The sequence below is a fragment of the Mchenga conophoros genome, linkage group LG15 (genome assembly GCF_057382185.1).
Source record: "Mchenga conophoros isolate Kocher_MC1m ecotype Shallow Benthic linkage group LG15, M_conophoros_male_GT1.1, whole genome shotgun sequence".
Lineage (NCBI taxonomy): Eukaryota > Metazoa > Chordata > Actinopteri > Cichliformes > Cichlidae > Mchenga > Mchenga conophoros.
Window position 1 is genome coordinate 23,506,433 of NC_140540.1, and position 15,206 is coordinate 23,521,638.

At 39.1% G+C, this 15,206-nt stretch overlaps 1 protein-coding gene across 1 annotated transcript; it reads left to right on the forward strand.

The window, feature by feature from the left end:
- The first annotated feature begins 9,140 nt into the window (after positions 1 to 9,140).
- On the forward strand, positions 9,141 to 14,874 carry LOC146558386 (uncharacterized). The gene is made up of 2 exons (XM_085247791.1): positions 9,141 to 10,770; positions 13,118 to 14,874. Exons 1-2 carry the CDS (start codon positions 9,447 to 9,449, stop codon positions 14,509 to 14,511), a joined length of 2,718 nt encoding a protein of 905 aa, XP_085103917.1. The 5' UTR covers positions 9,141 to 9,446; the 3' UTR covers positions 14,512 to 14,874.
- Positions 14,875 to 15,206: the final 332 nt, after the last annotated feature.

Below are 15,206 nucleotides of genomic sequence, written 5' to 3' on the forward strand. Positions count from 1 at the left end.
CTGTTTTACCTCCCCTTCTTTATGATTTCTATACTGACTTGCACACAACATTGTTGCTTTTGTGTTTACTTAGTAGATCTCATGTGTGGACTCTTACATATCAACATATTATTTACCTTGAGCCTGTTTGCTATGTTTGGGGGCTCGTCCAGGATTGTTCAAACCATATGTTAAGATGTTGAACTGTTAAATTGAGTTTAATGGTTTTTGTTTGTTTAACCCTTTCAGACATAGTGGTCACTACAATGGGCAGCTATTCAAAGGCTGTTTTCTTGTATACGTGTCAGTGTTGATGCTATACTTGCACATAAACCACTACATTGGACACTAATGTGTCACTCCATACCCTGCCACCCACTGGTCATTTAATGTTATTATAGTTGTATGACGTGCTTCATTGTAATCATTGTTATTTAACCCTGTCATGCATGAATTATGACAACCTCAATCAGAATTTTTATTTAGTATTTTTATTATTTTAATGCCTAAAGATGAATAAAAATACTTAAAGGGTTAAGTACAAGTGAAGTGTTTTGGTTGACGGGGGATAACAGCAGCATCAGGTCCTATTTTATCTACAAACCCAGTTATTTTACAATTTAACACACGATAATCCAAAGAGAATTTTTTTATTTTTATATAGAATCCAATACTCAGAGACTGCTGCACTATCTTATACATAGACATTATATTTTAACCAATTTAAGTTTGATTGGTATTCCTTTTATTGTTTTCTGTCATAACCTCTTTTCAGAGTTTTTAGTGGCACAAAATTATTTTCAGTATTCATGTAAACTCCTATTTGTTTGCATCTTTTACGAGAATTTGAATACTTCAAATGAATAGAAACCAATGAATTCCCTTTTCATTTATCATTATTCCTCATCATTATTATCATTTGCTTGTCATAATTTTGCTGTTGTTGGGTTTTTTTGCACTAAACAAGCAAACTTCTGTGCCAAGTCTAAAGTCTTATTCACACATTCACAACATAACATAATAACACTACATTCAAAAAGGGGGAAAACAGCACAGTAGGAAAAAAGTCATTTAAAAGTTACTAGTGTAAAAAAAACATTGGTTATATCATCTCTCCTCCCTTGTCCTAGAACAAACTCTCATAAAGGTTAAACTGGTCATGCCAAAACCAATAGGAAACCACCTGTCTCCATGTTACATGCAGATTGGCTATTTTCCCTGAACTGAGTGCCAGAAATCCCAGAGCCAAGTGTGTCTCAACATGTTTTCAGTGCGTCCTCTGATGCTTGGAAGCATGGCTGCAGGAACTCCCAGTGTCACCAACACAAATACAGAAAGAAGACACTGTAACTGCTACAAGTACATTTTTATATAGTCTGGGGATATTTAATGACTAAAAATAATAATAATTGGGAGAAAAATATTTTTGTTGGTTATTGTCCAATGCTTGATAGTGTTATTTTAACCCATTCACTGAGTGCTTTCTGTTTGGTTAGTAAAGAAGATTTACTGGAAAGATCCCAGAACAAAGTCTGTCAGTGCTGAAAGTCCAAAAACAAAATAGTCTTGATACTCTGATGTTTTAGGGCTTCAGCCCATTAGTCATATAATAAGGTCTTTCAGCAACTTGTAAAACTGTAGGATCTTTAGTCTACACTAAGCTCCTAAAATGCTGTATCCTAATTTAACTTAACTTTTTTTTGGGGGACCACTGATCATAACAATTCAGGGTCACAGAGGCTAGGCTTTGTTAGCACAGTGGCATGGTGGTGCAGTGGTTAGCACACAGCCTTACAGTAAAAAGGTCCTGTGTTCTGTGCCTGTATGTTCTCCCTGTCCTCCACATTCCTCCCACAGTCCAGTCCAAAGACGTGTGGGGTTAATTCGTGATTCTAAACTGAGAAAATAGACGTGTTTCTTCTATATTTGTATAGATGAAGCTACCCGACAGTCTATAAGTGATTCAAACCATCTCCAGCTGCAACAGTTTTGCTGAACTCTGGTATTCATTAATTAATATTTACATGTTTATTAATAATTACAAGCAAATAATACAATGTACATGATACCTACGTAACGAATAGTTTATGCTGGATCTTATCTTATACAGGTAAAATAAATGAAATAAAAAGCTATTACATGCTTACATTTGACCTCGGAACGGTTTTGTTGATCATGATGCAGTGATGACGTCTGTCCACTGGGTGGTGGTGTTGTAAAGGGATCAGATGGTTGTAAAAAAAGAAACGAGCTGGTATCATTAACTCCAGAGCAACTGTCCATATTTGAAGCCGAGTTTTCAGGGTATTCAAAATCATAACTGAGTCAGACGGTGTTCAGGGCAAACAATCATCTTACAACTGCTGCATATTTTATCAAAAACTAGATTTGCTCACAGCTTACACAGAGACATGGTGAACATGGACTTGAATGTACAGAGTAAAGCCAGCTAGGAGATTGGTCCATCAGGCCAAGCCACATACTCTGCTTATTTTAACACATTTTCTCACAGCAGATTTTAGTCTGTGCTTTCCATCATAAAATGTATAAATAATAATAAATAATAAAGCTAATTCTACTGTAAAATGTAATAGTCTATAAATAAATTCCTTATTACTGGCTGTGTGTAAGCATTATCTTATGCTGCACATACATTTCTCAGAAGCTTTTATTTTGGCATCAGTCTGTGTCGTTATCTGCCACTTGTACAGAATCGTAACACATTCTGGGTTTCGGAGCCAGTGTTTCCGTGTTTCCAGTTTTTGACTTTAAATTTCTCTTCAAAATTCTGTGTTTGATTTGAACCTGTTTTGAGTTTTGCTTAGATTATGTGTTTGTTCATATTTTGTATTCATAGTTATCATTTTTAGTCATTCAAGGTTTTCCTGTCCTATGCTCCCTGTGTCTACTCTGCGTTTCTGTTAGGTGTCCCATGTATAGTTGGTGGTTGTTTACCTTTTGTCTGTGTCTTCGTCTCAGTGTTTGTGTCCTGTCTTATTGTGATAGCCTCTGCTCCTGTGTGCATTGTGTTCAGGTTTTTGGCTCATGTGTTTTCTGTTTTGGATAACTTTTGAACCCTGTTTTCTTCAGCCACCTGGACATAAAGGTTAATTTTTGTTCATATAAACCTGCCTTGGAGTCTCCATTTTAGGACCAAATTCTCCATAAACATGGCACACTCTGAACACAGTAGGTCCAGAAGGAAGCCAAGTTTTCCTTTCCTGGTGGTGGACGTTCTTTCAGTCCTTTTGAATAGCTTAAAATAACAATATTATAATACTGGAATCATATGCATGCATAGCTTTTTTTCCACTTATTCATCACTTAATATCTGATATTTCACATCTAAACAGATGTGAAGAACAGATTTGCTGGATGAAAGAAATGTGAGCTTGGATTCAGATCAACTTTGTGTATTGTAATTTATTTCTTTGCAATAAGTAGTCAGTGCATTCTCCTCTAGATTGGTTTACCATACGAAAGAAGATCGGATGAATAAATGTGGGTGTCCCGTTGTATAAGGCAGGACTTGGAGCTGTGCAATCAAACAGAAATTTAGTTACAACACCAGGTGAGTTATATACATATATAAAGTGATAAGGGAATGAGGGCTCCAGGGATGCCAATGAGAAGAAGGTAAAGAGTAAAACCTATTTAGTATGAGAGACTATATAGAAGGATTTAATGCCAGCTTTAGGTCCACATACACTGCAACTGTTACTGCACTCCTGACCCCTATAAATCATTATCATTCAGGTCCAGCTCTCTGAGGAAAGAAGACTGGGAGCTCACAACCTTTCTCTGACAGGTTACAATCACCTAGCCTGAAGATAATGAGAATACTTTCTCATCAGTGAGAGTGTGTCTCAATATCATGTATCATAGCATCACCCTGTAGTTCAATTTGAAGTGGATGTCATAGTAATGTCTTTCTGTATGTGTGTATAAACCGGTGCTGAAAAAACACCGGAGACACTCAAAGTATGACCGGTGTTTGAAGTTAGCTGGTTACATTTGCTTAGATATTCTACTTTCCGTGTTCCAGATCCCCAGAATTGATATTTTCATTGAATGGTCTTTTCTGCCTGTCTGTGTGCCATGCAGTTTTCAAGATTAAAGACCTTGACAAAGAAAAAAAAAAGCTCCCACTCCTGGAAATGCATCTAGCCTTCATAACAATATTATTTTCAGATAACAATGAATTATTTTCATTTTGAATAGTGAAATGCCAAACAGTGAAATGATTTAATGCACATCAGAAAGTGCATATTCAAATGAATCTCCACATTAAGATGAGTAATGCCTTCAGACATTATATCTGTGGCTAATCAGACAAAAGTTCGGAGTGCTACAAAACACAGCCACGTGATCTAGATTAAAACATTCTACATGACTCGGCCTCCTTCTAGTCGTCCTCTGGATGTAAAGTGCGCATCAGGAGTAGAAGTTCTCGGCCAGCTTCCTCATTCTTTTATTGCAGTGTGCTGATGGGGCAGATGGACAGTGGTCTGCCATGTTTTCTGCAGCTGCAAACATACGTAATCCCACCTCATCTTCAGGTTGCTGCTCTGTGCTGGCCCCTTACAGCTCGTCTTTGTCAGGGTTTGGATGGAAGATTTTATAATAAATAACTTTAAGTATTAGACATAGGACGTAAACAGAGGAATGGTTTATTTGAAGAGTTTCAGTCAGGTTTCAGAGCTCATCACAGCACAGAAACAGCTTTAGTGAAGGTTACAAATGATCTTATTATGACCTCTGACACTGGACTCATCTCTGTGCTTGTCCTGCTTGACCTCAGTGCAGCGTCGAAACTGTTGACCATAATATTCTATTAGAGCGATTAGAACATGCTGTAGGTATTACAGGTACTGCGGTGCAGTGGTTGGTATCCTATCTATTTAATAGACTCCAATTTGTTCATGGAAATTGAGAGTATTCTTCATACACTGAGGTTAATTATGTACTGTTTACATTATACATGCTTCCCTTGAGCAGTATCGTTAGAAATGAGTGAAAAACATGCTGTGAAGTTGAAGATTTATTAGCCTGTGTTTTGAGTTTTGTTTGAAAAAGAATAACTTAATATAAGAAAAAATATATATCACATATGCAGGACATTGTAAACTTTTTTTTTTTTTATTAAGCAGCAAGGCAGAACAAAATCAGGCTGTATCAAGACACAGGGACTAAAACCCAATTCAACCAGACCCAGAACTGATCCATAATCAAAACAGGACTACAAGGTGAACTGGATGTCTGTTAAATCAACTAGAAACTTGTAAGGCGCTAATGTATAAAGACCTAAAGAAGATACTCTCAAAAGGGAACACTAAGTTTCTAGTACCTAAGTAAAATTTATCACACTGTTTTTTTGTTTGTTTTCGATGAAGTGACCCAAATGCTTAAGCAAATTAAAGCCCGTTTTGAAACATGAAAGGCAAGAGAATCGGGCCATGACGTCAGAAATTCTGACAGCCTGTTCTTTGTGGGCGTTACCTATTTTCAATCAGCCAATAGGGAGCGTTTCTGTGGGCGGGGTTAGTTTCAAAGATGAAAGGCAAGAGAATCCGGCTGTGACGTCACAGTCAACTCAACTCCTTAAAAGCAGGTGAAACCGCACACTGGACAAGCACGTTTCTTACTTACAGTCACGAGCGACTCATTGGATGAACTTTTGTTCTGCTTCCCTCAGTCTTATCTCAATATCTGTTTTTAGCTTTGTTAGCTTTGTTTCAAATGTCAGAAATGAGCAACCAAAAAGCAAAAGCAGAATTTGTGTGCACTGTGCCAAAAGGTGCACTGGACAACCTTATTCAGGACCAGTATGAGATCCAAGCTGGACAACTCACTGATGAATCAGTGTCATGCAAAGTGAAAATGAGCAGCACCACCAACGAAAAAGGGGATCAGACTTGTTGCGTTTTCATCTCAGGTCAGGAAAATACCATCACCTTTGACCTTGAGATGAACCATCTGAAACAGCAGCTTCAGCAGAGTGACAGCAAAATCCTGATCCTCAAACAGGAGAAGGAAAGTCTGTCTGCTGAGCTCGCACAACTTCAGAAATATGAGGCCTCTCTGGAAGAAACTCTGTCTAATGAGAAAACACACAGAGAGAATCTGGAGCAGGAGAAGAAAGTCCTGGAGGAAGAAAATAAGAAAGTCCTGGAAGAGCAGAAAATGGTGACGGACACAAATGAAATGCAGAAAAAAACGGATGAGCAGACAAAAGAATTAGCGGAGGCAAAGACAGAGACAGTAGAAACGGTAACCCCAGAGAGATACATCCTCCAGACGTATCTGAGCGCAGATGAGCTCAACCAAATACAGGAGACAAAGGCTGAAATATCACCATGGGAGAAAGCACTGAAAATGGAGGATAAGTTGTGTGTGAACAGACTGATCCAGTTGGTGGTTTCACAGGCCATAGAAAAAGTCTCCTCTAATTACAAGCTCTTCACAGAGCGCCTCACTCCTAACTGCATCAGCGATCGCCTCATTCAGAAAATCTGGCCTGAAATTGAAACAATGAAACATTTGGATCTGTCCCCAAAACGGCTGAAAAATCTTGACAGGGCCATTCTCAAGGATCTTTGCATAGCACACAAGTGCAAGGACAAGTATTTGATTTTTAATTTGAGGGAACAGCTCGATAACCTTACTGTCCCAGCCTTCACAAAACACCTCTTTGCATTACCAAGAAGAGTACTCAGTGTCTCTAAAAACAGGCAAGAGTACAAGGAAGTGGTGAAAACTGTCATTGAAGATGTGGTAATGCACACTATGAACCAAAGAAAAAAGTCAGCAGATCCAGATATAGTTGAGTTTACTATACAGAGGCTTAACGGTAAGATGTGGAACAAAATTGTGTCCAAAAACTATAAAATGTCCTTGGAGAACATTGAACAACTCAGCCTGACAATATACACTGAACTCCAAGAAACGTGGCCTCCTTCAATACTGAGGTCAAGCAACTCATTGGTTGACAAACTAATCATGGCAACCTTCAAAAAACATGCCAAACTGAGGAGACCAAACATCATCTTTAGGGTTTTCTCGTGTGCACGCCAAAATTGAACTGACACGTGCATGTAATTATGTGACAGAACTCTTAAATTGGCTTCAAATATTCATGTAGATTGGGCATCTAAATGAACTTTTCAAACCAGAGTGGTTAAAAAGAAACTCTTCTCCCAACTTCCTTCCCTCATCACCAACTGGCCAAGGCAGATGGCCACCCCATCCCAGAGCCTTGGTCTGCCGGAGGTTTCTCTCTTTTAAAAGTGAGTTTTTCCTTCCCACTGTCGCCAAAGTGCTTGCTCTAGGGGGTTGGAGCTTTTCTGCATTATTGTAGGGTCTTGACCTTACAATATAAAGCACCATGAGGGAAGTGTTGTTGGGGTTTGCTGCTGTTTCTTACATCAAAATGTCCAATTACAACAGGACATTTGGAGTTCAGAAACAGCGCCAAACCAAGAAAAACAAAATAAAATAAAAAATTTAAAATAAAAAAACTTTGAATTTGTGCTTTGTTTTATTTGCTGTAAATTTGCTAAGAATGTCATATAAGATTAGAATTGTGTGTCTCAATATCATGTATCATAGCATCACCCTGTAGTTCAATTTGAAGTGGATGTCATAGTAATGTCTTTCTGTATGTGTGTATAAACCGGTGCTGAAAAAACACCGGAGACACTCAAAGTATGACCGGTGTTTGAAGTTAGCTGGTTACATTTGCTTAGATATTCTACTTTCCGTGTTCCAGATCCCCAGAATTGATATTTTCATTGAATGGTCTTTTCTGCCTGTCTGTGTGCCATGCAGTTTTCAAGATTAAAGACCTTGACAAAGAAAAAAAAAAAAAAAGCTCCCACTCCTGGAAATGCATCTAGCCTTCATAACAATATTATTTTCAGATAACAATGAATTATTTTCATTTTGAATAGTGAAATGCCAAACAGTGAAATGATTTAATGCACATCAGAAAGTGCATATTCAAATGAATCTCCACATTAAGATGAGTAATGCCTTCAGACATTATATCTGTGGCTAATCAGACAAAAGTTCGGAGTGCTACAAAACACAGCCACGTGATCTAGATTAAAACATTCTACATGACTCGGCCTCCTTCTAGTCGTCCTCTGGATGTAAAGTGCGCATCAGGAGTAGAAGTTCTCGGCCAGCTTCCTCATTCTTTTATTGCAGTGTGCTGATGGGGCAGATGGACAGTGGTCTGCCATGTTTTCTGCAGCTGCAAACATATGTAATCCCACCTCATCTTCAGGTTGCTGCTCTGTGCTGGCCCCTTACAGCTCGTCTTTGTCAGGGTTTGGATGGAAGATTTTATAATAAATAACTTTAAGTATTAGACATAGGACGTAAACAGAGGAATGGTTTATTTGAAGAGTTTCAGTCAGGTTTCAGAGCTCATCACAGCACAGAAACAGCTTTAGTGAAGGTTACAAATGATCTTATTATGACCTCTGACACTGGACTCATCTCTGTGCTTGTCCTGCTTGACCTCAGTGCAGCGTCGAAACTGTTGACCATAATATTCTATTAGAGCGATTAGAACATGCTGTAGGTATTACAGGTACTGCGGTGCAGTGGTTGGTATCCTATCTATTTAATAGACTCCAATTTGTTCATGGAAATTGAGAGTATTCTTCATACACTGAGGTTAATTATGTACTGTTTACATTATACATGCTTCCCTTGAGCAGTATCGTTAGAAATGAGTGAAAAACATGCTGTGAAGTTGAAGATTTATTAGCCTGTGTTTTGAGTTTTGTTTGAAAAAGAATAACTTAATATAAGAAAAAATATATATCACATATGCAGGACATTGTAAACTTTTTTTTTTTTTATTAAGCAGCAAGGCAGAACAAAATCAGGCTGTATCAAGACACAGGGACTAAAACCCAATTCAACCAGACCCAGAACTGATCCATAATCAAAACAGGACTACAAGGTGAACTGGATGTCTGTTAAATCAACTAGAAACTTGTAAGGCGCTAATGTATAAAGACCTAAAGAAGATACTCTCAAAAGGGAACACTAAGTTTCTAGTACCTAAGTAAAATTTATCACACTGTTTTTTTGTTTGTTTTCGATGAAGTGACCCAAATGCTTAAGCAAATTAAAGCCCGTTTTGAAACATGAAAGGCAAGAGAATCGGGCCATGACGTCAGAAATTCTGACAGCCTGTTCTTTGTGGGCGTTACCTATTTTCAATCAGCCAATAGGGAGCGTTTCTGTGGGCGGGGTTAGTTTCAAAGATGAAAGGCAAGAGAATCCGGCTGTGACGTCACAGTCAACTCAACTCCTTAAAAGCAGGTGAAACCGCACACTGGACAAGCACGTTTCTTACTTACAGTCACGAGCGACTCATTGGATGAACTTTTGTTCTGCTTCCCTCAGTCTTATCTCAATATCTGTTTTTAGCTTTGTTAGCTTTGTTTCAAATGTCAGAAATGAGCAACCAAAAAGCAAAAGCAGAATTTGTGTGCACTGTGCCAAAAGGTGCACTGGACAACCTTATTCAGGACCAGTATGAGATCCAAGCTGGACAACTCACTGATGAATCAGTGTCATGCAAAGTGAAAATGAGCAGCACCACCAACGAAAAAGGGGATCAGACTTGTTGCGTTTTCATCTCAGGTCAGGAAAATACCATCACCTTTGACCTTGAGATGAACCATCTGAAACAGCAGCTTCAGCAGAGTGACAGCAAAATCCTGATCCTCAAACAGGAGAAGGAAAGTCTGTCTGCTGAGCTCGCACAACTTCAGAAATATGAGGCCTCTCTGGAAGAAACTCTGTCTAATGAGAAAACACACAGAGAGAATCTGGAGCAGGAGAAGAAAGTCCTGGAGGAAGAAAATAAGAAAGTCCTGGAAGAGCAGAAAATGGTGACGGACACAAATGAAATGCAGAAAAAAACGGATGAGCAGACAAAAGAATTAGCGGAGGCAAAGACAGAGACAGTAGAAACGGTAACCCCAGAGAGATACATCCTCCAGACGTATCTGAGCGCAGATGAGCTCAACCAAATACAGGAGACAAAGGCTGAAATATCACCATGGGAGAAAGCACTGAAAATGGAGGATAAGTTGTGTGTGAACAGACTGATCCAGTTGGTGGTTTCACAGGCCATAGAAAAAGTCTCCTCTAATTACAAGCTCTTCACAGAGCGCCTCACTCCTAACTGCATCAGCGATCGCCTCATTCAGAAAATCTGGCCTGAAATTGAAACAATGAAACATTTGGATCTGTCCCCAAAACGGCTGAAAAATCTTGACAGGGCCATTCTCAAGGATCTTTGCATAGCACACAACTGCAAGGACAAGTATTTGATTTTTCATTTGAGGGAACAGCTCGATAACTTTACTGTCCCAGCCTTCACAAAACACCTCTTTGCATTACCAAGAAGAGTACTCAGTGTCTCTAAAAACAGGCAAGAGTACAAGGAAGTGGTGAAAACTGTCATTGAAGATGTGGTAATGCACACTATGAACCAAAGAAAAAAGTCAGCAGATCCAGATATAGTTGAGTTTACTATACAGAGGCTTAACGGTAAGATGTGGAACAAAATTGTGTCCAAAAACTATAAAATGTCCTTGGAGAACATTGAACAACTCAGCCTGACAATATACACTGAACTCCAAGAAACGTGGCCTCCTTCAATACTGAGGTCAAGCAACTCATTGGTTGACAAACTAATCATGGCAACCTTCAAAAAACATGCCAAACTGAGGAGACCAAACATCATCTTTAGGGTTTTCTCGTGTGCACGCCAAAATTGAACTGACACGTGCATGTAATTATGTGACAGAACTCTTAAATTGGCTTCAAATATTCATGTAGATTGGGCATCTAAATGAACTTTTCAAACCAGAGTGGTTAAAAAGAAACTCTTCTCCCAACTTCCTTCCCTCATCACCAACTGGCCAAGGCAGATGGCCACCCCATCCCAGAGCCTTGGTCTGCCGGAGGTTTCTCTCTTTTAAAAGTGAGTTTTTCCTTCCCACTGTCGCCAAAGTGCGTGCTCTAGGGGGTTGGAGCTTTTCTGCATTATTGTAGGGTCTTGACCTTACAATATAAAGCACCATGAGGGAAGTGTTGTTGGGGTTTGCTGCTGTTTCTTACATCAAAATGTCCAATTACAACAGGACATTTGGAGTTCAGAAACAGCACCAAACCAAGAAAAACAAAATAAAATAAAAAATTTAAAATAAAAAAACTTTGAATTTGTGCTTTGTTTTATTTGCTGTAAATTTGCTAAGAATGTCATATAAGATTAGAATTGTGTGTCTCAATATCATGTATCATAGCATCACCCTGTAGTTCAATTTGAAGTGGATGTCATAGTAATGTCTTTCTGTATGTGTGTATAAACCGGTGCTGAAAAAACACCGGAGACACTCAAAGTATGACCGGTGTTTGAAGTTAGCTGGTTACATTTGCTTAGATATTCTACTTTCCGTGTTCCAGATCCCCAGAATTGATATTTTCATTGAATGGTCTTTTCTGCCTGTCTGTGTGCCATGCAGTTTTCAAGATTAAAGACCTTGACAAAGAAAAAAAAAAGCTCCCACTCCTGGAAATGCATCTAGCCTTCATAACAATATTATTTTCAGATAACAATGAATTATTTTCATTTTGAATAGTGAAATGCCAAACAGTGAAATGATTTAATGCACATCAGAAAGTGCATATTCAAATGAATCTCCACATTAAGATGAGTAATGCCTTCAGACATTATATCTGTGGCTAATCAGACAAAAGTTCGGAGTGCTACAAAACACAGCCACGTGATCTAGATTAAAACATTCTACATGACTCGGCCTCCTTCTAGTCGTCCTCTGGATGTAAAGTGCGCATCAGGAGTAGAAGTTCTCGGCCAGCTTCCTCATTCTTTTATTGCAGTGTGCTGATGGGGCAGATGGACAGTGGTCTGCCATGTTTTCTGCAGCTGCAAACATATGTAATCCCACCTCATCTTCAGGTTGCTGCTCTGTGCTGGCCCCTTACAGCTCGTCTTTGTCAGGGTTTGGATGGAAGATTTTATAATAAATAACTTTAAGTATTAGACATAGGACGTAAACAGAGGAATGGTTTATTTGAAGAGTTTCAGTCAGGTTTCAGAGCTCATCACAGCACAGAAACAGCTTTAGTGAAGGTTACAAATGATCTTATTATGACCTCTGACACTGGACTCATCTCTGTGCTTGTCCTGCTTGACCTCAGTGCAGCGTCGAAACTGTTGACCATAATATTCTATTAGAGCGATTAGAACATGCTGTAGGTATTACAGGTACTGCGGTGCAGTGGTTGGTATCCTATCTATTTAATAGACTCCAATTTGTTCATGGAAATTGAGAGTATTCTTCATACACTGAGGTTAATTATGTACTGTTTACATTATACATGCTTCCCTTGAGCAGTATCGTTAGAAATGAGTGAAAAACATGCTGTGAAGTTGAAGATTTATTAGCCTGTGTTTTGAGTTTTGTTTGAAAAAGAATAACTTAATATAAGAAAAAATATATATCACATATGCAGGACATTGTAAACTTTTTTTTTTTTTTATTAAGCAGCAAGGCAGAACAAAATCAGGCTGTATCAAGACACAGGGACTAAAACCCAATTCAACCAGACCCAGAACTGATCCATAATCAAAACAGGACTACAAGGTGAACTGGATGTCTGTTAAATCAACTAGAAACTTGTAAGGCGCTAATGTATAAAGACCTAAAGAAGATACTCTCAAAAGGGAACACTAAGTTTCTAGTACCTAAGTAAAATTTATCACACTGTTTTTTTGTTTGTTTTCGATGAAGTGACCCAAATGCTTAAGCAAATTAAAGCCCGTTTTGAAACATGAAAGGCAAGAGAATCGGGCCATGACGTCAGAAATTCTGACAGCCTGTTCTTTGTGGGCGTTACCTATTTTCAATCAGCCAATAGGGAGCGTTTCTGTGGGCGGGGTTAGTTTCAAAGATGAAAGGCAAGAGAATCCGGCTGTGACGTCACAGTCAACTCAACTCCTTAAAAGCAGGTGAAACCGCACACTGGACAAGCACGTTTCTTACTTACAGTCACGAGCGACTCATTGGATGAACTTTTGTTCTGCTTCCCTCAGTCTTATCTCAATATCTGTTTTTAGCTTTGTTAGCTTTGTTTCAAATGTCAGAAATGAGCGACCAAAAAGCAAAAGCAGAATTTGTGTGCACTGTGCCAAAAGGTGCACTGGACAACCTTATTCAGGACCAGTATGAGATCCAAGCTGGACAACTCACTGGTGAATCAGTGTCATGCAAAGTGAAAATGAGCAGCACCACCAACGAAAAAGGGGATCAGACTTGTTGCGTTTTCATCTCAGGTCAGGAAAATACCATCACCTTTGACCTTGAGATGAACCATCTGAAACAGCAGCTTCAGCAGAGTGACAGCAAAATCCTGATCCTCAAACAGGAGAAGGAAAGTCTGTCTGCTGAGCTCGCACAACTTCAGAAATATGAGGCCTCTCTGGAAGAAACTCTGTCTAATGAGAAAACACACAGAGAGAATCTGGAGCAGGAGAAGAAAGTCCTGGAGGAAGAAAATAAGAAAGTCCTGGAAGAGCAGAAAATGGTGACGGACACAAATGAAATGCAGAAAAAAACGGATGAGCAGACAAAAGAATTAGCGGAGGCAAAGACAGAGACAGTAGAAACGGTAACCCCAGAGAGATACATCCTCCAGACGTATCTGAGCGCAGATGAGCTCAACCAAATACAGGAGACAAAGGCTGAAATATCACCATGGGAGAAAGCACTGAAAATGGAGGATAAGTTGTGTGTGAACAGACTGATCCAGTTGGTGGTTTCACAGGCCATAGAAAAAGTCTCCTCTAATTACAAGCTCTTCACAGAGCGCCTCACTCCTAACTGCATCAGCGATCGCCTCATTCAGAAAATCTGGCCTGAAATTGAAACAATGAAACATTTGGATCTGTCCCCAAAACGGCTGAAAAATCTTGACAGGGCCATTCTCAAGGATCTTTGCATAGCACACAACTGCAAGGACAAGTATTTGATTTTTCATTTGAGGGAACAGCTCGATAACTTTACTGTCCCAGCCTTCACAAAACACCTCTTTGCATTACCAAGAAGAGTACTCAGTGTCTCTAAAAACAGGCAAGAGTACAAGGAAGTGGTGAAAACTGTCATTGAAGATGTGGTAATGCACACTATGAACCAAAGAAAAAAGTCAGCAGATCCAGATATAGTTGAGTTTACTATACAGAGGCTTAACGGTAAGATGTGGAACAAAATTGTGTCCAAAAACTATAAAATGTCCTTGGAGAACATTGAACAACTCAGCCTGACAATATACACTGAACTCCAAGAAACGTGGCCTCCTTCAATACTGAGGTCAAGCAACTCATTGGTTGACAAACTAATCATGGCAACCTTCAAAAAACATGCCAAACTGAGGAGACCAAACATCATCTTTAGGGTTTTCTCGTGTGCACGCCAAAATTGAACTGACACGTGCATGTAATTATGTGACAGAACTCTTAAATTGGCTTCAAATATTCATGTAGATTGGGCATCTAAATGAACTTTTCAAACCAGAGTGGTTAAAAAGAAACTCTTCTCCCAACTTCCTTCCCTCATCACCAACTGGCCAAGGCAGATGGCCACCCCATCCCAGAGCCTTGGTCTGCCGGAGGTTTCTCTCTTTTAAAAGTGAGTTTTTCCTTCCCACTGTCGCCAAAGTGCTTGCTCTAGGGGGTTGGAGCTTTTCTGCATTATTGTAGGGTCTTGACCTTACAATATAAAGCACCATGAGGGAAGTGTTGTTGGGGTTTGCTGCTGTTTCTTACATCAAAATGTCCAATTACAACAGGACATTTGGAGTTCAGAAACAGCGCCAAACCAAGAAAAACAAAATAAAATAAAAAATTTAAAATAAAAAAACTTTGAATTTGTGCTTTGTTTTATTTGCTGTAAATTTGCTAAGAATGTCATATAAGATTAGAATTGTGTGTCTCAATATCATGTATCATAGCATCACCCTGTAGTTCAATTTGAAGTGGATGTCATAGTAATGTCTTTCTGTATGTGTGTATAAACCGGTGCTGAAAAAACACCGGAGACACTCAAAGTATGACCGGTGTTTGAAGTTAGCTGGTTACATTTGCTTAGATATTCTACTTTCCGTGTTCCAGATCCCCA